The sequence below is a fragment of the Leptinotarsa decemlineata genome, unplaced genomic scaffold (genome assembly GCF_025532065.1).
Source record: "Leptinotarsa decemlineata unplaced genomic scaffold, Ldec_3_MD MMD2_tig00026336_RagTag_RagTag, whole genome shotgun sequence".
Classification (NCBI taxonomy): Eukaryota; Metazoa; Arthropoda; class Insecta; order Coleoptera; family Chrysomelidae; genus Leptinotarsa; species Leptinotarsa decemlineata.
In genome coordinates, this window is record NW_027412692.1 from 6,012,614 (window position 1) to 6,039,255 (window position 26,642).

The 26,642-nt window shown below is 36.5% G+C and overlaps 2 protein-coding genes across 3 annotated transcripts in view; both read right to left on the minus strand.

Moving 5' to 3' along the window:
- Window positions 1-26,642, minus strand: part of LOC141485751 (uncharacterized) — a 198,978-nt gene that overhangs the window by 156,809 nt on the left and 15,527 nt on the right. The gene's annotated exons all lie outside the window — the stretch shown is intronic.
- LOC111517848 (uncharacterized) overlaps window positions 1-26,642 on the minus strand; it is a 57,917-nt gene that overhangs the window by 1,233 nt on the left and 30,042 nt on the right. For both annotated transcript variants that reach the window (XM_023174135.2, XM_074183180.1), the window contains exons 3-6: window positions 23,348-23,982; window positions 21,043-21,286; window positions 15,960-16,258; window positions 15,568-15,901 (exon numbers count right to left, since the gene is read on the minus strand). In XM_023174135.2, the coding sequence (XP_023029903.2) occupies window positions 15,568-15,901; window positions 15,960-16,258; window positions 21,043-21,286; window positions 23,348-23,982 (1,512 nt within the window). The remainder of the gene's footprint in view (window positions 1-15,567; window positions 15,902-15,959; window positions 16,259-21,042; window positions 21,287-23,347; window positions 23,983-26,642) is intronic.

Consider the following 26,642-nt stretch of genomic DNA (forward strand, 5'->3'; position numbering starts at 1 on the left):
TTCAATTTGAACAGTATGTCTCGTAAGTGATCATTTGTGTGGATCGAATAGGTTGAAACTGATTGACTTCGTCTATTTGACGTGCATTTTCTGTGTTCAATATTTGAAGTTTGGATAGTGAAGTTTCAGGTTTAACCCCATTACCATTTACACTTGACAATGGGGTTAAACCCGAAACCGGTCGTATAAATAAAATCAACTAGTGGTAATTAGACAAAAGTGTTTTTAATCATTTCATTAAAGTATTTTGTTATACTTGTTCCATCTTGAAGTATTTCACATACAGAATAGTTGAAACTTCATCTTTAGAGTTAGAACTCTTCATTACCTTTCACTTCGAATTCCATTTCAATAATAATTGTATATCGTTTTCAATGAAGAACTGGAGAGGTACACAGTATCTATCCACAACAAAATAGACACTGCCTATAAGGAATCCTGTCCGATGAGGATGGTTCAAACGCATGGCACAATCAACACATGGTGGTGCCCTGAATTGAAACACCTCAGGAAGACAGCGAGAACGACCTTTAACAAGGCAAAACGTACAAGACTCGAAGAGGACTGGGTTATATATCAAGCCAACCTCAGAGAGTTCAAAAAAGTCTGCAGACGAAAACAAAGAGAAGCCTGGAGAGCCTATTGTGAGGCTGTTGAAGACTTTCCACTAGCTTCTAGGCTACAGAAGGCACTCTCAAATGACCACCATAAGACTATCGGCATCCTGACGAGGGAAAATGGCGACAAAGCCGCCAACCTTCAGGAGAGTGCTGAGATTCTTATGGAAACTCACTTCCCAGGTTCTGTCTTTCCTGGAACGGCAAACTGGACGGATGTACCAATAACACCCTCATAATATGACTGGCAATATGCTAGTACAGTAATTGATGAGGACAAAATAAGATGGGTTATATCGGGCTTTTCCCCCTTCAAGTCACCAGGGCCTGACGGTATAAGACCAGCCCTGCTTCAGTGGGGACTGGATACTCTTATGCCACACCTGGTTGAAATATTCAGAGCCTCTCTAGCTCTGAGGTATATTATCAGTAAGTGGAGAGAAGTAAGAGTAGTATTTATACCCAAACCAGGTAGGATGGACTACACCCTACCAAAAGTATTCCGACCGATTAGTCTCACATCTTTTTTCTTAAAAACCATGGAGAGGCTATGTGAGCGGTATATAAGAGATGAAGTACTTGTTAACAACCCACTTCATCCAAATCAGCAAGCATATACCCCGGGAAGGTCTACTGATTCAGCCCTTCGCCATGTGGTTGGCAGAATCGAGAGATCATTGGACAACAAAGAATCCACCCTAGGTATATTCATAGATATCGAGGGAGCGTTTGATAAAACATCTTTTCCAACAATTACCCAGCAACTACACTCCAGGAATGTACCCTTGGTAGTAGGAGAATGGATACTCCAGATACTCTCTAGCAGAGCAATAAGTATTAATGTAGAAGACATCACAGTAAAAGGACTGGTCATGAGGGGATGTCCACAGGGACGGGTCTTATCACCCCTTCTCTGGAACATAGTTCTGGATACCCTTATTAATCACCTTAACAAAAATGAATTCTACACAATTGCATACGCAGATGACATAGTTATCTTGCAGACCGACAAATTTGTAAACACACTGTGCAATAGAGCGCAGGATGGGCTCAAATTAATAGAAACATAGTGTAAGGAACACTCACTGTCGATCAATCCCAAGAAGACTGAGATGGTCCTTTTCACCAGGAAAAGAAGTTTAACGGGCTTAAAACCTCCCGAAATCTTCAAAAGCAAACTAAACTTCTCTGAAGAGGTGAAATACCTTGGTACTATCCTCGACAAGAAGCTAACATGGAACTCTCATCTACAGAGTAGAGCAAAAAGAGCATACGTGGCTTATGAGCAATGTCGAAGGACTGTGGGACGCGCATGGGGTCTTTCACCCCGTGTAGTCGCCTGGATCTACCCTGCAATAATAAGACGTATGTTAACGTATGGAGCCCTTGCATGGGGACCGAAAGTTCTACAAGCGACGGCCATCCAAAAGTTATATCAAATACAGCGACTGGCTTGTTTAAACATCACAGGAGCCATGAGAACAACACCAACCGCGGCAATGGAATTAATCACGGGTCTGACCCCTCTGTACGTTAAGGAGGTTGCGTTAATGGCCATGGTACGATTGCGCACGGCTGGTGTAAACCTCGAAGTAGGAATGGGTCAATTGAGGCTGGGCCTATAGCGGGAAGCGCTTACTGCGCAACCTCTGCTGCAGGCAACAAGTGATGCAATTGAACCCAAGTTTGTGTTTAATAAACCCTACAAAATACAAATTAAGCAGAACACAGAGTCAGATGCTACAAATGCAATACGGATTTATACAGATGGCTCAAAAACCAAAGAAGGCTCAGGATGTGGAGTGTACTCCAGATCACTAAGCCTAAGGATTAAGTGGGGAATGGGAAGAAATACCAGCGTGGTCCAAACAGAACTGGCTGGTATCTCAATCGCCACAAAAGAAATAAACAAGAAAAGAATTTCTTGCAAAAACATAACAATCTGCACTGATAGCAGACAAGCACTATCAGCCTTGAACAGACAGCGTGTTACTTCAGGGCTAGCACTAAAGTGCCACCAAGATTTAGCCAAAGCCTCGGTAGATAATAACATTATCCTGAGGTGGGTTAAAGGGCACGACAGGAGTAAAGGTAATCGCATTGCCGACTCTTTAGCCAAGGAAGCGGCTGGACTAAGAATTTTAGGACCCAGTGGCACCCACGGCCTGATGACTTCGACAATTGCGGAACTAGTCAAATGTTACACCCATGCTCAATCTTCAAAGAGATGGGATGAAATCAAAGGATATAATCTTGCCAGGATCACCTTGGGCGACCCTGGGAAGCTGGCGCCGAAGAAATATCTGGCGATGACCAGGAAAAATCTACGCCTTACAGTAGGATTTCTGACTGGCCACTGTCAGCTAAGGAAACACCTACATAATATGGGGCTAGTGGACACACCTCTATGTAGGATGTGTGAACAGGAAGATAAGACTGTCAGGCATGTCCTGTGCGAGTGCCCGGAGTTATCGTCAATAAGAGAGTGTGTCTTCGGCGAGTCTTGGCCTACACCTGCCGATATAAAGGAGATGTCTTCCAGCGACCAGTCCACCTTCCTGGAAAGGACAGGATGGACGACGACCTAGGAGGACAACTCCTCGGGAGGATGTACAATGGGTTACATGTGGCCTAAGTGCGTGGGCTTACACTCACCCTCCCTACTCTACAGATACAGATACAGATCGTTTTCATCCGACTGCTACATTCCTATGCCTATGGGAACAACGACTAGATACCACTCTTAGATGTTTTATTTATTATTTGAAATACATTTTTATGGAGACATCAATGTTTGTTATTGTTTTGTGTGTGAACTGTTTGTATTTGAAATACATTTTTATGGAGACATCAATGTTTGTTATTGTTTTGTGTGTGAACTGTATGAATTCGACAAGTTAATGCTAATTGGACTAATTGGGTAAAAGTAAAAGTATGCGTCAAAAATAAAGAAATCTCACAGGTAAGATGCTCCCGCAATTTGGGATTATTTACGGATGATAAACTGATATTCAAATCTGTTATATTTGCCAAATATCATTCATGAACTTGAAGAAAATAGGTATATGCTAATAGGCAATTCCTAAATATGGAACTTGAATCAATTATCTGCGATTCGCTGGTGCTAGCCATGTTTAGATGTCAAAGATATCCGAAACTGAATGAGCATAAATGGCTGATTATGGCAAGGTGCAGATTATTGCATTTGTCTTGTCTGTTTCACGAAATTATCAGCTCAAAAAACCCACCTTACCTCTGAAACACATTTTTTTTCATGTAGAATAAATATCCTTAGTATAAACGTTCGTTTTGAAGGAACTTTTACACCTCCAGTTTATATCAAGTGGCGAATTCTTATATACAAACTGATGTAAATCGCTTGCAATAAATACAAAACAATTGCATTCGTCTTTCTTATGGTGTGAGAAAATTCGACCGTATATCCCCCAAGTTCGAAGAGTCAAGTTGGTTACCGATTGCAAAAACCTGGCAATTTCACCTACTCGTCAATACACATAAATTTTTCATTTACAAAAAGCCAAATTATATTTGCGAAATATATAAAAATTTCAAATCTCAGAATAAGTCGAGGACACGAAACCGTCACACTTTTATTATTCCAAAACACTCGACAGCCTGCTTTTCTCGTAGTTTTATTTACAACCCAATCAGTGAATTTAGACACTACTCCATATATAATTTCAAGAAAAAGTTGGAAACGTATCTGAAGTCTTCTGGATAGATAATAAATTCATGTCATGCCTTGCTCATATGGTTTTCCCTTTGTCTCACTTTTGTGTATGTTTTGCTATATATTTTACCTTATTTAAGCTAAATAGATTTTTAATTTTGAATTTGGAATTTATAACCTTTGTTTTTTTTCTTAGTTTCACAAATATTAATGAAGTACTCACTTACCAATGTATACTGGGTAATTATTTTCATATTTCTATATAACACATGCCCTAGGTTAAGTTGTAAAACATCCTTCGGCTGAACTTCACCCTTTCATTGATTTTTGTATTTACTCCTTCTTTATAAACAATGTATGTCAATGAATAAAGCCCATTTATTATTATTTTTATAATTCTTCGAAATTTTTGAACCTTATTATGTGTAGGTAACTATCTTAAAAAGCTTTTGAAAAGTTTTCTCTCTTCAACTTACAATTGTTACGTTCAGTTTGATTGACCTGGTATATTAGATTTCCCTTTCCTATGTGACGATTACTTACTCTCTCATCTATAACACTAGTAAGAGTCAGACTGTTACGCCTGCGATCAGGAAGTGAAAGTGAATTCCTGTCATTTAAAATCGTTCAACATTCCAAACTCTTCTTTTCAACAACTACAAGACAACCCACAGAATATTATTTTATGCCTCTAAGATATGACATTTTTATTGAAATGATATTCAAATGATATTTCACTTGATAGTTAATATGTTTTATAAAATAACTCTGAAGTTACCGGATTTGTAGTATAAGGACTGACAAAATATGTATAGTTGGCCTATATGTTTAGAAGCACCTTTACATTTTGGAATAATGGCAATATTTTATTCTTTGAAAAACAATTTTTTGTGGAGGACTCAATACTTGTTAGTGTTTTTTTGGTATATAACATTCCACAATCTGAAAAATTAACAGCTGAATCTGCTGAAATGTCAGAAATTGAGACGTATCGGTTATACATATACGAGGGTGGTTTGAAAAGTTTCCGACCTAATAACCTTCTCCCAGCGATGCTCTCATCTCTTTAACCCGTCCAAATAGTACACGGCGTTTTTCTGTGCAAAATAATTGTTCTCGAAGGTGATTGCCTCTTCATTTGACAAAACACTATGTCTTCCGAGCGCAATTTTCAAATGCAGTGACAAGCCTGTCTCTGTAAGCCAGAGAGATCAGGCTGTTTTCTGTAAAGTCTTCGGCCACCAAGAAATTGCAGCATAATATCACATAAATCCAATGGATTTGTTTGGGACCTAAACTCCAAGATTTACCACAAATCCTTCGACATGTCCATAGGGACAGTCTGGGTTTGTGTGAAACTTTTTCCAAGTAGGCGTTCCAGGTGAGTTTTTATCAAAGACAATGCCAAGTTATTTCACCTCCATTCTAAATGAAATGACCTCCCCATTGATGAAAAGTGGCGTTAGATCGTACAATTTTCTCCTCCTGGTGAAGGGGATTATCAAAGTTTTGCTGAGGTTGACAGACATCTGCTCCCTCAGGCACCAACTGTGAACAACGTTCATCGTGTCGGGGATAGGATAGGATCGGGGATAGAGGAGCATATTCTAAAATCATCTGGTAATCAAGCTTTAAAATGGAGTGCAAAAAAAATTATCACCAAAAAAATTTATAAAAAAATAATAAAACTCAAAGAATCCACTTATATTATTTTGGCAGGTGCATTTCAAATAGCTCTGTGAAAATGGATCTCACCTGGTGGCTATTGTTAAGATGGATATATGAACCTCAACTGAATTTTCGAAAACACGTCTAGTATATGTATTCATGTAGACTAGCGCATATGACACTGGACATTTCATTCCTTTGACGTATTTCAAAAGTATTGAAGCTATGTACAATTTGAGGCGAAAGTTTCAAAGTGAATTTTAGGATTTGAAAACAGAACAAGATTGTTTCACGACATGTCGAAGAAAGCTAAGTAAAGAATTTTCTTTTCAACTTGTAGGCAAAATTTATGAATACGACAAGTTAATGACTAATTGGACTCTTCACGCAGTAACTTTTCGGGGTGACCTATTCAGTTTACCCTTAATTACACTCCTGCAAATTCTCTACTGATTTAGCTTTGTTTACTCTTCAGATTGTGGAAGGTTACATACCCGAAAAACAGTAAAAAGACCTGCAGCATAATGACCTGGACCATTACCTGTTGCATTTTTATAAGTTTGGGATCTTTAATAGTATTCACGAAAAATATAAAAAATCCAGATCTTGGGTTCTTTCAGACTTTCACTTCAAACTAGTCTCATTTTCTTCAACTCTTGAAAGAATTTGATCTACAACATGACGGTATTGAACCAAAATTGTTTTTTTTTTCGAAATCATAGAGATTTTTTGAATAATTTGAAAAGGCCCACTTTGATTTTTTTAAGAAAAGTATGCCAATTTCTGTCATGTTGCAGCAAATAAACCCTTTTTTCAAAAAATATATCAGTTCAATGATCACATTATTTGTTGGTCTTTGACTACTGCAGTTTATAGTAAGGTATCGATAGGAAAATATTCAAAACTGGAAACTAAAATTGACATGTATCAGTCTCAATATCAAATGACTCATACAGGATGGGTCGCATTAACTGAAACGCACTGTATTTTTTTCTTCCGTGCATTCTATTCTAATTGTAAAAATATTCAAATGAACTTCCTACTCACACGAACATACGTCATTATCTGTCGTCGGAACGTAACCTCAGCACGGTGTTATATAACGCGTCGGAGTTCACATAAATGGAACCAAACTTGGCCTTTACTTCCAAAAGTAAAACGATGTTGTTATTTACCACTACCCGTTACTTGATCCAGTGTTATTAATAGAGGTCAGGTCAGGACTGAGATGATATACGGAAAATTACTTCAAAAACAAATCGCCAGATTCCAGGTGGCGGATATATATATATATATATATACAATATATATATATATATATATATATATATATATATATATATATATATATATATATATATATATTAAATCTGAAGTTTTCACGGATAGGACTATGTTGAGTTTTACCTGAGTTCTTCTTCTCCTTAAATGACCTCATCTCCCCGTTAAGGTATCGAATGTTAAATCTGAAGTTTTCACGGATAGGACTATGCTGAACTGGTTTTTCCGGGTATTTGATCCGTGTATGTGATATTATCTCTAATTTCACCGACGTTTCGACAAAATCTCATTTGTCATCATCCAGGTGTGCTGTTACGTGTTCAGAAGTTAGTTGACCCTGCTCAACTCACTTCTTACTATACTGGTAAAACGGTATTCGTTACGTGTTCAGAGATAGAGTGTCCATAAACACTCTACTATCTACTACTTAAATGTTGTTGAGTTTTACCTGAGTTCTTCTTCTTCTTCTTCTTAGTTGAACTCATCTAACATCTATTACAATTTAAATCTGAAGTCCACAAGTTTCATCAGAATACTGTCGAGTACGGTTCTGCTTGTACAACGAATCTCATCGTATTCAGAATCGGAGAAAGTAATTTTTTGTATTCATTCAAAAGTCACGGCTACACGAGCGATTTGTGGGTCAGAGAAAGCACGTAAGAACTTGAGTCTGCGAAGCCAAGTGCGGTTCTCACTGTCCACTGTACATACCACACCTGACTAATCATCGATAATCAGCCGTACAATAGCCACCGGCTGATCGATATAGACGAGGAATTTATTCATCATTTGTGCCAGTAGAATAATTTCATGGCGTTTTTTGAACTCTCCTTGTGGTTACCTCTTAATTGGATCATACATTATCTTGTAAAAATTAAGAATATAATAGTTTATTCCAGAAATGTGATCACTATTAAGAAAGAAGTTTCTCGATACGAACCGAAGTGTGGCAAATCATTCGAGCGAGTACCTAATGGCAAGTTTACGCTATTAGAGTACTATTCTTCTTCTTCGAGTTCCTAGATTTCATTATTTCATATCGGTCATCGGACTGCTCCTAGCTGAAGCTCAGCTTGCAATTGATAAATCCGCTCACAGACGAAAGCTCCCGACTCTGGTGCCTAACCTCAAAATTAGGATCACAGGAGACAAACAATTTATGAACAACCCAAATAGGGTCCGAAAGAATATGACGTAAATCCAGCATGGGACCTCTGCAAACTAGTACAGGTAACAAGATTGTTGGAAAGGATGTTATCAAAAAAATGGGAGAAAAACGTAATAAGCACATGAAGTAGTGTTGCACATGAAGCTGCAGACTTCAAGGAAAAGAAAAGAAAGAAAGACTATAAATGAAGTAAATATGCTTTTTTTCAATCAATATGGAAAAGAAATCGTTCACTCATTCAGACTTCGGCGAAAAAAACAAGAAAAAAGGCCATGAATGAAGTAAGTATGCATTTTTAACGAATATGGAGTAAAAATCATTCACTCATTTAGAAGTTGGATTGGTGTACTCATTCGTTGTGAACAGTGGGAGATTATATGATAAACAATAATCGAATGAACACGATTTTCCCGCACCAGAACTATCTTTCCATTGTCGTTACTTTAGTTTTTACGAAACAAACATTGAACACCTGGATGGCAAGAAGATTTGAAAACTTCTGGCAAAATCTTCCAGGATAGGCTCTCCAAGGAATCAGTTCACCCTTCGGAACTTGAAACCAAACAGTTGTTGGACTATGGTAGGTATGAACTACGATGTCTAACAGGCCTCCTCTTAGGTCACTGTCCTCTGAACTATCATATGCAGAGACTCGAACTATCGGAAGACAGTGTGTGTCGCCTCTGTTTTGGAAAATAATGAAGCAGCAAAGCATATACTTTGTGTTTGCCCTGTTGCGGACCGAATCAGGTTTTCAGAGTTTGGCAGAGCCACACTCTTACCATCTGACCTGAAAGATCACTCACCATATGAACTAATCGGCTTCGTTAAGAAGCTGGGTTTATTTGGTCGAGTTTGAATAGGTGTGAGCCACAATAAACCCTTGCGGGTTGCGGTGGAGTGTAGAATAAACCCACTCACTTTCGACCTAATATAACCTAACCATCTCTTGACCCGCATTTCGCTAACTGAGTTAGCAATATATAATAGAGATGAACTACCTAACGTAATGACTCGTATTGAGAACTAATTTCATCTACTACTTAGGAGTAGTGCGACTGTGTGCATTTCTTGCATTTTTCTCCGTATTTTTTCAAAATATAACCAACTACCTATTTTCCTTCATCACTAATAGCGAAGGTTTCTGTTGTACAGCTTCATTTTGTTCAAATATATTCTCAATGGATAATATTCATTGGGTAGCCCTGAAATTGTTCTGAGGCGATTCTTGCTTTGATGAAACAGTTTTTCAATTCAGTCCCTTCTTGAAAATGTTTTCATGTATTTTCCCGAAAATCTGTGTTTCCCACTTAGCTTGTTGGTAGCGGTCGTTTATTTCATCTTACAGTTATTACATCATGTCTGGTCTTAGTCGCCATATCTTTCTGTACGTGGTCTGGCCAGCATCAGCGCTACCTCAGCCTTCTTTCATTTTTTCTGGATATTGGATCCAGGTCAGCCTGGGATCTAGTATCACTCTTGGATATTTGTACTCCCCCAACAGGTATATCCTTCCACTTCGAAGTTTCAGAGGTCCTAAGCTCTAGTTTCTCTTAGTGAATTTTACTATGGTCAATTTTGTTCAGCCTCTGTTCATTGCGTTTCCTCACTATATTATCCATTATGGTTCATAAAACGTAGTAACTCGACCATTACAAGGTTCCATAACAGTGGGGACAAACCTTTCCCTGAGGATAACCCCTTGCCACACGTGCCACTACTGTTTCTCAAATGATGTTCATCTACACCCTCTACACCAAGCTTTTTCTTAGCGTACGATTCATCCACTTGCAATTTCTGTTGTCAATGCCTCTTCTCCTCGACTCTTGAATGACTGATTCTAAGGACGTACTACCAAATGCGCCCTCAATAGGTATCCAAGAAAGTAGCTAAAACCACTTCTTCGTTCGACGTAAAGCCCTTTCCATCGGCAAATCTGACCTATTATGCCTGTTAAGTGATTTTTCTTGAATGCAAAAGACATGGCATTGACTGGTCAAAATCCTTTGATGAATCCGATTTCTCCAGGTTTAGTAGCCAAACTTGGTGCAACGATTATATATAATTTTTGAAGTAGAATTTTCGGTCTTTTTCACAATATTAATGGATGAATGACATCTGGACCCTGCGACTTATGTGGTCGGGACAAGATACGGCCCATTCAATTTTCTTCAAATTTACCATTTTCTCCAGTTCTGTTCGTTAGTGTGGCATTTGTAATTTGTGACTCTGAAAAGTACACACAGAGAAGCTCTCTGATAGTCTCTCTTCCTGATTTTGTGTACTCTCCAGTATTTGTTTCGATATTATTTATTGAGATCCATCCGAGAGTATAGGCACATACTCATGTCTTTTCGGCCTACTCGCGTTGGCTTCACCACTTTACTTTTCACAAGTCTTTGTTGTCTCCAGTCAAAACGGTCTGTAGTGAGAACTTACCTCTTTCAGTATTCTCCCAGGATATATTGTCACCACAGCCAATTAAGAGCTGATATCTGTCTGCTGGGTGAATCCTTTCTAGCTATTTTGAATCCCTGGATGGTAGCGGTTTCTGACTATGTTAAGGAGTAAGCTGATCCAATGACGATTTTCTCAAGACCCCCCTCACCAACTATCTTCAATTCAACTATCGTCCTTGGTACAAAAGTTATTCACCGTCATTATATTCAATCCTCTTCAGATACTCATGCTTATTCTTGGAGTTTATGAGGTTCATCCAGACCTCTCCGAATTCCATAATTTCTCTTCTAGACTCAGGGTTCATGTATGATAGCAATATCAAACTTTCCGATGACCTTCGTCCCTTTACTGTATTGTAGGTTGGTATGTGATACTCTCAATGTGGGGTAGAGAAGTTGCTAGTAGAGTTCTTCTCATTTTCTTCGTGTTTATGGACGATTAAATCCTCACGAGTATGGGATGAAGGATTGTCCACATTCAAAGAGGCCCCTCAAAAATGCAAGGTTCAGTACTTTAGCAGATCGCTTGGGATCTCAGAGACTTCGTTGTCGATAGAAAGACTGCCACCTGTACTTCCGAAGATAATGGAATAAAAATCATAGATTCATAGATAAACCTCAAGTCAGGGGTCCCAATTTGACCTAAGGGTAAAATTTCATTCCATTATTGGTTTTGGTATTCGGCGAAATAGTTGTCAAATGTCAAACCATCCCTTTTGATCTTGTTTTATGCTTCCTGTAGCAGATGACACAGAGATCGAGACCGGGTGCATAACTATCCCGAAAAGAAAGCTGCTCATGAAGTTGAATATATTATTTACCAATTTCAAGTTCAAAAGGCAACGTAGTGAAAGCAATATGATTAAATTCACTTCGTTATGGATGAAAAAAGCGCCTCGTCTAATTATTTCGTTTCGTTTCACTTCCGTTGATGGGAAAAACATGAAAGAGACGGCGGCGAATCAAAGTATTGTGATGGATAAGGTCAATACCAAGCATTATAATTTGCAGTGAACAAATTATGTATTTGGTGAATGTATTCTTTAGGAAGGTAACTACTACATCAATTGAATTACCGTGATTCCGTGACAAATCAGAATGTGTTGCTATTTTCATCCCATATCGTTTGACGTCGATCAATTAACTACTGAAGTTTTGGGAATCACTCGTTCAGTATCATTTATGTTGACACAAACATAATGAAATATCAGTTGAAACTGTTGAGTATTTGTTGAAAATATTATCCGTCAATTTTCACCAACTTCGATAATCTTCAGAAACGAGCAAAAAAATTATTTTCGACACTGATTCCAAAACAAAAGTTACTATTGCTAATAAAAAATCGAACCACTTCCAAGATTCAGTGACTGGGCGGATATTATACAGGGTGTAACTGAACAAGTGTAAAACATTCTAGGAGGTGATTTCTCATCGAAAAAAAGATAGGATCTTTCATATAAAGAAACTTCATTGGAGCATCCCTTGTTGAGATACAGTCCCTTAAAGGGGGTACATAAAATTTGTATAACAATTTTTTTCACAAGCACTGAAAAAGTTACAATATTGAAATCAACATGACGTTTTATACTACCAAAAAGACACTTAGCCAGTAATTTATTCGGTTTATCCCATGGTTGTAAGGGGTGGAAAACGTAACCCCTAAAATTTATTTCCAATGTAACTTTTTGTCTTATTATTTGTTTACCATTTAAAAATTTATTTCCGATAGCCTGTTTCGTTCTAAACAAAAAATGTCTCTTGGGTTTTTTGCCCAAAATAAACCAGTTCGCAGCAAAAAATTATTTTATGAACAACTACAGAGATACATCATTATAAATGCGAACTGGATTTATTGTTATTTTGTAGTTAGTACCTGCCTTAAACGATTGAAGGTTAATAAACAAAACTAATGTATTAATAACAAAACACACAACATGTAGAAATCATAGTAAATGTTCAATATGTCTACCTTCAGACATTACGCATGCATCTAGACGTCGGCGCATTGAGCCACATATTCGCTCAAATATTCCTGGAGTCTCTCTGATTACCCTGCACGCATCGATGATGCGGTTTTTTAAGTCCTCTACATCGCGAACAGGAGTACAATAAAGCAAATGCTGTAAATGGCTCCAAATAGAGAAATCGAGAGGATTGAGATCCGGGGATCGAGCGGGCCAGTTCTGTGGTCCTCTTCGACATATCCACTGATTTGCATATGCTTTAGTTGAATGCTGACGTGCTACTTGACTCAAATGGGCGGGAGCCCCATCATGCATAAAAAACATATCCCTTCTGATGCCCAAAGGAACTTCCTCCAGCAGTACTGGATGCACTTCTCTAAAAAATTGAACGTATGCCTCACCACTTAATCGAGGAGATAGAAAATGAGGCCCAATTAAATCATCCCAAATAACTTCGAGCCACACGTTAAGAGAAAACTGTTCTTGATTGTTATTTTCGACAATAGCGTGAGGGTTTCCATCAGCCCATATGTGGTAATTATGAAAATTAATAATCTTGTCCCGAGAAAAACTACATTCGTCTGTGAATTCTATCGTCTTCAGAAAGTCACAATTTCTTCTAATCTTTTCCAGCATCCAATCGCCAAATTCAAGACGGTTCGGTAAGTCTCGCGGTAACAGTGCCTGTACTCGTTGCAGATGGTAAGGGTATAAGAGTTGTTCCTTTAAAATTCGAAATACCGTTCTATGATCAGCATTTATCTGGAAAGCAATCTTTCTAGTACTGGTAGTAGGTTGTTCTTCAATCAAATTAAGTACTGCTTCCTCAAGCTTTGGTGTTCGTACTTCTCGATGGCGACCACAATCTTGCATTCTTTTGTCGAATGAACCATATTCTCGTAATCGTTGATGAAGTCGAGCAAATATTCTATGTGAAAGATGCTGCCGTTGAGGATACATTTCAGCATATCTTCTAGAAGCTTCTAACCCATTCCCCTGCGACAGACCGTAAACGTAATGCATATCAGCCATTTCCTCATTTGTGTATGCCATTTCAATAACAAGTGAATTATTATAATAACAAATTGTGAACAGAACAACAACACAAAATTAGTATTAATTCAATTTCGAAAATTCACAAAATGACAGCGTCATACCAATTGAATTGTCACTATCGCTAATAGCGACCTACTATATAGATTAGTTCGCATTTATGACGATGTATCTCTGTAGTTGTTCGTAAAATAATTTTTTGCTGCGAACTGGTTTATTTTGGGCAAAAAACTCAAGAATTTTTTGTTTAGAATGAAACAGGCTATCGGAAATAAATTTTTAAATGGTAAACAAATAATAAGACAAAAAGTTACATTGGAAATAAATTTCAGGGGTTGCGTTTTCCACCCCTTACAACCATGGGGTAAACCAAATAAATTTCTGGCTAAGTGTCTTTTTGGTAGAACAAAATGTCAGGTTAATTTCAATATTGTAACTTTTTTATTGCTTATGAAAAACATTGTACCCCTTTCAAGGAGCTGTATCTTAACAAGGGATGCTCCAATGAAATTTCTTGATATGAAAGATCCCATCTTTTTTTCGATGAGCAATCACCTTCTCGAATGTTTTACACTTATTTAGTTACACCCTGTTTTTTTTTCTGAAGACATCAATAGATACATTCAATATATTTCAAACCTTAACAAATATTTTATAGATATATCCATCTGGTATACTGTGTTTTTTATTGACATATTTTCCATGACCCATGGTTTTTTGCCTCTAGTTTGAGTGAGTCCTTGTGCGATCGCAAACATCTGCTGATATGCTCTGAGGAAGTTCTTTTCCTGGTGATGCCGCTCACGAATTGAGTGCAGCAGAGATTCATACAATATTCTGCTCCTAAGGAGATGATAAGTCGCTCATTAAATGCACCACCTAGTCTCCGAGGTTTGTCAACCAGGATCAAGAGTTAGAGAAGTTCTTGCTCTCAACCGATGTAGCTGGAAGGACAGTTTAGATCGTTAGGTCGACATCCATCTCCAACCTAGTGTTGGATACTTCGATCACTTCAAAAACCCTTCACCACTGTGATAAACGAGGCTTTGTATGACTAGAGGGCGCCCAGTATCCCGAAGGCTCCGTGGAGTGGACTCAGAGCCACACCTCCTTTCAGCATAGATACATACGTCTTAGGATGAGGTTTTATTTAGGAGGAGTGTTACCTCAACGAGTGACATCTCACGTCTTAGGATGAGGTATTATTCAGGAGGAAAGTTACCTCCACGGGTGACATCTCACCCAGCATGCGTATTTTGACTTGACAATATGTTTTTGATCACATGATATAGTCTCACAACCTAGGAAGTTCCTGCTTCAGTTTATCCATCTCTTGAATCTAGTTGAAGGAAAATGATTCAGAAGAAATTTCGAATTCCCAATACGCAATGATATTGCGTATTCATATCGAATATAAATAGAAAGACTAAATCGAAGAATGGATCATTCATCGTTCAAATACCATTTATTTTCGCGACGAATCATCTCAAAATCAACATATTCTTTCTATATCTATTAATATATCTATATCCCTGTATACATTCTTCTGAATATCAGGTAAATGATGCATGATAATAACAATTGAAACTATTCAATTTTCATTATGTTTCTCAGTGGTACTTCAAAGTGACAGTCATGTATTGGTTGACGAATAGTAAATACTTACGATGACATCAATTTATCCATCTTTTTTTCCATGAAAAGTATCTCATCTGGATTTTGTTGCATCATGACTTCACAAAATAACCTCTTGGAACATGGAGTATCTGACCAGAAGTGAGCAGCAGATAATCTTTTCAAGTGCACATCTTTCTCCACAGTATTAGCCAGGTCTTGCATATAATACTCATCTTGGACATTTCTTCTAAATCGTTTACGTTCCTCTTCCTTGTTTTGTTTGGGTTCTTCCATTATCACCAGAATGTCGTTTGGGTTCACGTCATGGAAGGATCGGTATTCGATGGGGTTCAGAAATCGTCCCACAGCTGCGGCACCCAAACCTGAATAGGAAATGAAAATGTTATTGCTGCTGATCTGTTAGCCTTTGAATCTATTCACCTAATGCTGCTCCTCCAGCTACTAGACCCAACGCAGGAAGAATAACAGATGTACCAGCCGGAGTTATGAGACCAACTTTGTCTTGAGCCTGCTGCGGGTTATTGGAAAATCCTAGATTTTTAGATATCTTCTGAGTAGCTTCTACTATTGGTTCAAATACTGGACGAGTGAGTTGCTGCATGCGCTCTAATCCATTCTGCATGTTGTCTCTTATGCTTTCCGTTATTTTGACCCAAAGCGGCTGTTCTGTTTTGGTTTTGATGTAATATGTGTTATATGGATAATTGATAACGTCTTTCCTGGAAAATGAAGAACAAACTGTTGGACACGTTTCTTTATTGAAACCGTGTTAGGATATCCATGTCCACTTTCGCATCACAAACATTCTAAAGACAATATCGTGATCTAAAGTTGAAATGTGGATAATATTATCATTTATAATTATTATTGATACATAAGTTTTGAGTATCAACTGAAAATGGAGTAAGTGGAACCTCGTTGAAAATGGTTTGGATTTTGGAAAAAGATCTACTGGTTTGAAAGACATGAAAAATGCAAACTATTCATTAATGTTAGAATCAAGAATGATATCACAGAATATTAAAACTGGACGGCTCCTCATGTTCACTAAGACATCATAGATGTGACGTCATGAACATACTTTATGACATCGGCGAGAGTTTTGGCGCGAATTGAAATTTGAATTAAAATAGCAATTTTTGTGAATTTCATTGGTTCGGACTTCCATTGTCTAATATGTTCTGAAATCCCTGAAAATCAGTTGTCAAGCTACCAAGCTTTTACAGTTTCCAGACATATTATGATTCCTAGAAAAAGTAAATACTTTTGAACATTATGAAATTGCAATGATCAAAATCGTTTTCATTCAGTTCTTGCACTAAGCGAATCTTATACGAATGAAGCTTATACTTTTTCAATGTTTGCCAGGCTCTTATATGACTTACGAAGGTCGCAGTGGCCAATTTTGTACTGAGTCTACCATCCATTAATCTCAAGAGCAAAAATCAGTGGATGGAGAATTGGAAGCCCTTTTTATTGAGGAATTAATTTGAACTCATTTCTATTTTGAAAACTTCAACCTCCTTCCCTCATTGGGGAATTGAAGTTTTGCAATCATTCTTAGAGCAAATCTTAGCCCCTTCCGCAGCTGAAGCTGCTTTAACCAACAGCAGGAGTCATTTTGAATCTGAATTTAATTTTTGAAGAAAATAACTCTCAGCTTCTCCCTTTTTGAAAGATTCCCACATTTATTTGTATCAAGATGGAGAAGTAGAAAGTCAAAAACTTTCTTTCCCTAAAATTAACCTCTCCTAAAGATATAACTCTTTCAATTTTATGAATGAAATAATTGTTTTTTATTTATAATGTTATCCAGATTTGACACAGAAAAGCTGATGAAGCAAGTGTCTGATGGCGAAACATCGAATATCTCAAAGTGAGGATAACAGTGTTCCATGAGAGTGAAATTTTACCTCTTACATTTACTGTATTTTGTAGGCATCCGGTGAATGATATCTGATTTAATTTCATAACGAATGCTTGGAATACAAACTGAGCATAGAAAAATGTTTTTTTATATAATTCAGTGTTTATATAAAAGAATTTGTGTATTTCAATGTTTATATAAAAGTAGCTGTTTCAAGAGGGGTTTTTCTTCCAGTTTGTGTCTGAAAGTTACTTCTTATACATATTTGTATAGAGTCACTTTTTTAAATTGATTGCTTCCTTTCTTTCTTCGGAAGATTCACACAGGTTTTGTATCAAGATGGAGGAGTAGAAAGTCAAAAACTTTCTTTTTTTTTTCATTTACTTTATTTAAAGTCGCATCAATCTCCCGGATTATTACCGACGCTGGAAGTTCTTTCTCAAAAATTAACCTCTCCTGAAAATATAACTTTTTGAATTCAATATAAGGATCTTGAATGAACCAGATGAAAATGTAGCACAAAGTTTTGAAATAATACTGCAGACATGGGCTTTCGACAAGTTCAAATCATATATATCTTTCATTCACAGTTATTCAGCGCTTTGGTATCAACAGCGAACAGGAAATCTTGATTGCAGCAATTAAACTAAAAAATAAGTTCACTTCTAGTGAACTTATTTTTTAGTTTAATGCAAAAAAGGACTATAGTCCTTTTTTGCATCGGTGTATTGGTCTATCCCTTACTGACACTTTTCAATCTTGCAGTTAAAAATAATAATTTTCCTGAATTATGGAAGATATCACGAGTTTGTCCCATTTTTAATTCTGAAGATCCATCCGATATTCCAACCCTATCGAACTTTGCAAAACTTCTCGAAATTGTCATCTACAATCGCGTATATTCCTCAGTTTGTAATATCATATCTCCGCAAAAACATGGATTTATGTCAAACAGATCCACCATAACAAATTTAATTATATTGACCCAAAATGTTAGTGATGTCTTAGATAATCGTGTTAAATATGATGTACTGTTTGGAACCTTTGGTTTAGTAATGAATATTACTTACAACACCAAATCGTTATTTTTACACCTCGACACGTGTTTCGATCACCAAGTGATCATCTTCAAGAGGAAGTTTGAACTTCCTCTTGAAGACACGTGTCGAGGTGTAAAAATAACGATTTGGTGTTGGGAAAAACTCCAGTAATATTTAATCGTGGTAAAGTTGTTGTTTGATTTGATTTGATTTGATTTGATTCTAAAAAAACTTCACCAATTTGGTTTCCATAATTCAGCAATACTTTTCATTAAATCCGATTTACTTTAACGCGAACAGTTTGTATCTTATAACGGCTATGATTTTATTTATTACAATCCTTCATCTGGAGTACCTCATGGGTCGAATCTCGGACCACTTCCGTTCTTATTATTTATTAATGACCTCAGTAATTATGTCGATTGTAATAAGTTATTTTTCGCAGATGATTTAAAAATATATCTACCTGTCGAAACTATCGAAGACTGTAATAAATTGCAACAACAGTTAGAAAATATACAGACTTGTTGTGAAGTGAACAAACTATATCTCAATGCCATCCAAATGTAAAGTAGTATCTTATAGTAGGAAAATGTCAGTCATCGAGTACAATTATCGAGTAGATACCATTTCACTGTCACGAAGTAACTCAATTTAAGATCTTGGTGTATATTTTGATCAAAATTTGTCTTTTACCAACCACATTAGATCGAAAGTAAGTGAAGCATTGAGAGTTTATGACTTCATAGTTCGCAATTGTAGATCTTTTTCAAACATATCTGTTCTATTGACTCTTTATGTAGCCTACGTAAGGTCAAAATTAGAATACGGCTCTGTTCTATGGTCTCCATTCTACAATGGCTATACTACATTAATGGAAAGAGTTCAACGTCGTTTCCTGAAGTTTATTTAATTCAAATATTTTTTGTATCTATCCTGATAGAGGTATTCCATATGAATCTCTCACCATAACATTCAATATTGAAACTCTTGAATTACGCAGAAAACTTGCTGGAATAATTCTTCTGTATAAATTACTGCACAACAATGTGGATGCTACGGAGGTGTTATCTTTTATAAATTTCTGTGTGCCTCATTTTAGAACTAGAAGTACAAAAAATTTGTACAGCCGACTGGCCAGAACCAATTTGTATCTCAAGTCACCTATCTTCAGCATTTTCAATAGTTTCAATTTAATTTCAAATTTGTGCGGTATCAACTGTTGGGTAATAAAGGCTATTATTATTATCATTAATATAATCATTATCATGCCAAGCAAATCGATAATATCACAAGCTTGATTCAATTGAGAAGGATTGAAGGAAGAATTCATCCATTAGAACCAGTCCTCAGTTCTCTCAATTCAAAGTATTTATTTATTCAATATAATGACTGGTATATGAAGTAAAAATCTCATCGAAAGGTTCAACGAGAGTAGACTCGGCCCCGATTGAGCGAGACAGACAGCCAGGCATCTAAGTGTGGTGTACCAGTGACGAACAGTGACGTCACCAGCCAGGCATACAACTAAATTGTCACGCGAGACACGGTCAAATTGGTCTATATCAGGTTTTTGAATAGATCAGGTCTTTGAATAGGTTGAACGGACACTTCATCTGCTTCTATCAGGTCTGCTGAACTGGTTTTGATCCGGTTTGAACCGGTTTCATCAGGTTTAAACTGGTATTAATCTGATAATGTGGTAAAACTCTATATATACCTAGGCTGAGAAAGCTATTATTTACCTCGCACATTATATCCCTCGGCGCAACGCAAATAGTATGCTCAGTAAATAATAGCTTTCTCAGCCTAGGCATATATAGAATTTATTCACATTATCAGATTAATACCAGTTCAGACCTGTTGTAAACCAGTTAAAACCTGATGAAACCTGTTCATAACCGGTTCAAACCGGATCAAAACCAGTTCAGCAGACCTGATAGAAGCAGACGAAGTGTCCGTTCAACCTATTCAAAGACCTGATCTATTCAAAAACCTGATATAGACCAATTTGATCCTGTCTCGCGTGACAATTTAGTTGTATGCCTGGCTGGTGACGTCACTGTTCATCACTGGTACACCACAGCTGGATGCCTGACTGTCTGTCTCGCTCCGGCTGTCTGTCTCACTCAATCGGGGCCGAGTCTACTAACGAGGCTAAAATTACCAGATATTGCTTGTTTTTTTTCCTATATATACATATAATTAATTTGACAATGACATTGTATAACTTAACAAATATTTATTTTGAGACAAAGTATATACTCGTAATAAATTTATCTCTATGATGGATACTGTAATAACTTCAAAGGTAAAATATGTAGATGAGTTATTATTAAAATCAATTTTTTTAATCTGAGATGTCAAATTATTGACGTGAATTATTTCATTCCGCGTTTGCGAGAAATCATTCAAAAACTTAGTCAAAGACAATTATTTTTATATGAATTGAAAAAACTATGATTTCGAAATTTTTCTGAAAATTTGTAATATTCAATATACATTTCATTAGAATGTCATTATGTTAAAAACAGATGAGGTTGACAATAACCATTTGGGTTACGGGACACAGTAATAAGTTTTTGTAAGACCTTACTTGTAATAGTTCAAACTGTTTGTATTGTCGTAATATTGAGACTGTCGTCCACTGTCAAAAGAGTAAGGGTGTTTCTCCTTGTAAGAGTCTCTGAAGTCTTCTTCCGGAGTAGCCTTGGCTGGTTGTACCCCCAGTTCCGGATGAGCGTACTGGAGTACTGGAGTTCTTACTCCTTCATTGAAGGTTACTGGACTGAGTTTACTGGGCGGCGAGTAAAGGGCTGAATTTGGATACGAGGTTTCTCCTAAACAAAAAGCGTTTGTATAATTTTTGGGAAAATTATAATATGGTAAGTATTATTTATTAATGAATCGAAGAGGTTTTGTATAATATTTTAAAATTCTTGCAAAGCGCTTTCGACTTTCGTCATCATCAGTGCTCACTTGTCAGGCAACAGGAAGTATCAAGATATATATTTTTTTATAATTTAAATATTACAATGTACAATTCACTTATCTTGATACTTCCTGTTGCCTGACAAGTGAGCACTGATGATGACGAAAGTCGAAAGCGCTTTGCAAGAATTTTAAAATATTATACACTTTAATACAAAACCTCTTCGATTCATTAATTCAAATAAGTGTATTCAGCTTTTCCAAATCCTTTTTTAGTATTATTTATAATACTCCAAATTTCAGTTGATGAGATGGAATTTTCTGAATATAAAATTATCACTTCGAAATCGTGAATCAGTTATAACAAGTCGCCCAAATCAAAGTGGCAATATCTAACTTTCAAAAAATAATGAAAAATCTGAAAATCTAGTTATCTTAGTATTGTATCAGACGAAAAGGCAGTACAAAATATACAATAATCCATGATAGATAGATAGATAAATTTATTAATCTTTTAGATGTACAATAGTAATACAAATAAGATAAGTCAAATGCACAAAGTGGAATAAAAAATATAAAGTTATCAATATAAAGTTATCAATATAAAACGCCTAGTTACAGTTCAGGAGTTGGCAAACATTGCATCACACAAGTAACAAAATTTTTAGAACATGTCAGCTTTAATTACTAGCCAATGGTTCGTGTTGCATTGGATAGGACAACTACATACTCATCAGTAGAGTATACACAATTTGTTATCAAGAGATCTTTTATATATATATTCAACATGAACTGATTTAGTTCTTTGACATGGGGAGGTAAAATATTGTAGAGGTTAACATCAATTGAATTCCTCTTCGATTTTTGTAGTCTGAATCTACTTGGCCTTAATAATTCACATTCTCTCGTGTTATAATCATGAAAATCACAATTTCTATTTTGTGTTAATTTATTTTTATGAATGTCTATCAAAAGTTGATATAAATAAATAGAAGGTACCGTCATTATTCGCCTGATGATATCAGAGAGTGTGCAAAATATATTTCTCAGTTATGTTACAAATATAACGAAAACTGAAAAGTTGTTCACTTTGTATTTCTACCCAATTGGACTGATGAAATGATGTTTTAAAAAGGAAAATTCCTCTTTGTTTCTGTTACAGAAGATGTCAATAAATGAAAATAATCGGAAACATATCAAATTGTTTACTATTATTGAATAAACTAATTAATTTAACGTAATTCGTACTTATTATTGAATGGTGGAGGTCCTCGATAATTTAAGGTTCCATTACAAAACTCTTATTTTAAAGTAACCCCATGAAGAATCATAACCATCAATTTGCAAGAAGTGACCGTGATGTAACCTCGAATACGTTACGTTACGGCTAGTGGAGGCGAGGTACTGCTACATGTTATCCGTAACCAATTTGATACTCATGACTTTCACAAACCAAGCCACTATGTCGGTTTCTTTACCGTCGCATCAAGAGACTATTACTTTTAGCATGGTGACATGTTGGGACGCTTATCTTTGCTTCTTGCATGTTTCGTTCCGCAACCTCGTTCTGTTACGTTACGGAATAATTGACAGGGCCAAAACTCAAAATTCTTACAGAGCAAACCGCGTCATTTCGCAATGAACCAAACAATTTCAATGTTATGTTACGGTGCAATGAAAGATATGCAGATATTGTGAGATATTGTGAAACATTTGGTGGCTGGTGTACCAGCTAGAAGACATAATTCAACGTCATTTGGCAATGATTGATGAGAGAAATGAGTGAATCAATGTTCTGGATCATTTTGAGTAATCTCTTGAAAAAGATATATTTTGTAGTATAATGATTCACTTTAAATATAGTGGTGATGAATCGAGTATCATATATCCCCTTGGATTTTTGGTGAACTGTCTGAAAGTCTTTCCATTTTTTCGTCAACCGAGAGAAAAAACACAACGAAAACACTTACCTGGATAGTAGAGCATTCTCCTTTGGAATTGCTGTGGATTGTGTTCTTGTTCGTAAGATCTGAGCTTCCTTCTGTTGAAGTAGTCCTTGGAAGACTCTTTAGCGTTTATTTCCCTAATATAGTCGATCAGTTTGGAGTCGGTAGCTTTGGAATTATCAGCTTTAGTAAACGGTCCAACTCCTTGGCCAGAGCTACTGAAGCGGACGTACGACTTGGTCTCTTCTTCGGGTTTTGGAGCCTTTACGTCTTTATTATCTCTCACACTGAATGGCCCCATAGGTTTTTTATCGCTCTCTACGGGTTTCAAATTGTCATCTTTAGTGAAAGGGCCTATGGATTTCGTCTGGGATTTACTCAATTGGTTCTTGTTCGGATATATTAGCTCTCCAATAGGAACAGCTGCTGGAGGTTTGTAACCTTTCTCGTAAGGTACCAATTCTCCGTTGATAACTCTGGCATTTCTCCATGTTTTGGTATCATTTGGATCATCGGGTACTCTCACGCCGTGGATTACTGGGATGCCATCTTCGTCGATGTTCATTACAGATCTTCCCCTTTTGTGATCTTTTTTGTTGTTTTTCACGAGTATTTCGTCTGATCTAATGTTGACAGGTTTTGGAATAACATTTGGTATTCTGGAAACAAAATGTGCGAAAATTCATAGTTAATTATCAAATCATAAAATGGAATAGTTTTGATTCGGTTGAAAAATAAAATTCTGTAATATAAGAATATTTTTCTGGGGATTTTTGCGAATGGAAGAGGAGGGGTGAACTCGATGTCTACTTTTCCTTTACTTTTATAAATTTTTTAACAACCCCCCACTTTTATAATTTTATAAAAAGTTGGAACCATAAATAATCTATATTATACCAATCTTTATACATCTTTCAATAGAAAAAGGAGATAATGATAAGAGTTTTCAGGTAAAATTGTAATGTGTTTGGCGTATTCATTTGAGACCTCAGCGAAATGAGTGGATCGATATTCTCTCAGACGGAGCTTTGAAAACCCAAAAGCGAAATGAAGACTCTTAGAAAAGGCCTTGAAGAAACAGCCAAACAGAAAAAGATTAACTCAATAGGTATTGGATAGAAGCTAATGAGTGCGCAAGATCCGGAGGATTATCAACTTCTTATGTGGGTTCACAAATAGATGGAGCTACCTAAATATATGTTACAATGGATCAGGAAATGAATCAATAAGGAGCATAAAGAGGATTCTTTCCATTACTGTTTTCTTACTCGGCTCGACTCGATATCATTCCCGAAGGATCTGAGCATGTATTTCCATGGAAAAAATGATTTGGTAGTCTCCATAGAGGTATTGAAACGTTTTCCTTCAGTATTCATCAGAATAATATATAACTGGATATATCCATGTTATTGAAAATATTCGAAGAAGTTTTTCCAGAGAGCCCATATTATTGAGAATTTGAATGATGCACATTTCCATTATAATCAAGATCATAATATACTTTCATTTGGTTCTTATGTTTGAACAACGATTGAAGGGGTTATTTTAATGAAGGAGCTGAAAAATATAGAAGCTGCTAATAATCTCACAAGTATCGACCACGATATTTTTGTTCGAAAACCAAGGTCGTTCGTCTGGAAATGTCTGGAAATGTTCCGCCCATTTCTCTCACTTCATTTTCTGAGTCCTCACAGGAAATTCCTGAGCAAAATGTTGTCTAAATGACAAGCAATTTATCGAAATGTTCAGATTATCAAAGTAGTCATTTCGAAATATTCTCAGCTGGAAGAACATATCACTTCTTCGAGTAGAATAATCGCTAATGGGCGAACTTTGTACACTTCCAAACTACTTATTTTGCATAATACGGCAATTCATGTTTATTGTCACAGGCATCAAGATAACTTTTACATTCCCAATTTATGGCTGGAATGTCATGATGAAGTAATAGTATCTAGATATGAGTTCAACGAACTGAAAATCACAATCAAAAGTTCCCAATCTCTGTTCCTTCCAAATTCAATTTGAAGCATTTTACTGGAGATTTGAGAACCCTGGAGAACATATTATTTATGAAAATATCAATAGTTATCAGCATTATTAGTGAATGATCTACCTAGATTATTCAGATGATGCCAAATCAGTTGGTAAAACGTCAGCCTGAAAGTTCTAGCGTGTAACAGAGGTAGTTTTTGTTTTGCATCATATACTCGTTATTATGATTTCAGAAAATCGAATGTTCGAATCTTCTTTAAGAATTGGGGAAAGAGAATAATTGATGATGTTGTTTTTAATTTCTTAAATAATTTAGACTTCCCAATATCATCAAGAAGGTCATGAAAAATACTCCAAAATTCAAGTAAAAATAAGTCACTGCATGATTACTTCGCTAACTTCATTTACAATTTTTTTATTACCCTCCTTGGCATCAAACCGGAGTTTATTTTGTTACAGAAATTTCGAAATAAATCGAGTCACTATATTTTATGTTGAAATATTAGATCTGATTATGAATGTTAGAATTATAGTGTATATTTTTTCATTGAGAGTACCTGAAAGGACTGTTATATTGGTTGAAAACTAAATATTTGAGGAACGTAAATTATATCTAAGAAATCGGGCCGATACAGTTCAGAAGTTGGGATATAACACCTGGGCTGAAATGACCCGACCTATAAAAGAAAACGTGCTAATTTTTGTTCAGCCGTTTCAGTAATTTTCCCTTCATTCGATCGAAATTTCTTGGCGTAAGCATTCTTTGGGTTCTGGGGTCCACGCACATTCCAAAATACCAAGGCCATAACCTTTCCAGCCGACGAGATTCACCAGTTGTTGTCCACTCAGATGACGATCGTTTTTATTCCTGAGAGATGTAATGGGTCCATGTTCGATCCATTGTCATATATCGATGCAAAAATTCCGGTCTTTATGTTTAAATATGGTCAAATACTGATGAAAATCATCAAGACGTCTCTGATTGTCAAGTTCTCATGCAATGTAAAGCCAAAACGTTCTTTTGTTTTCCTTACAATGTCAGCTAACTTACGCAACTTCACTTCTCGATAATTCTAAACGATTTTGTGGTTTTGTTTATGTTTTCTGGTGTTACTGCATCATTCGGACGTCCTCTGCGTTCTGCATCATCAGTGTTTCTACGACTACGTTTGAAGTCAGCAACCTAACGTTTAATTGTTGTCTCTGATATGGCGAAGTCGTCATAGCACTTTTCAAGCAATTACTTTCCTTGAAGCTCCATCAAGGACCAGTGTTTATCGATGGTATGGTGAATTGAATCGTGGTCGTGGTTCACTCCAAGACG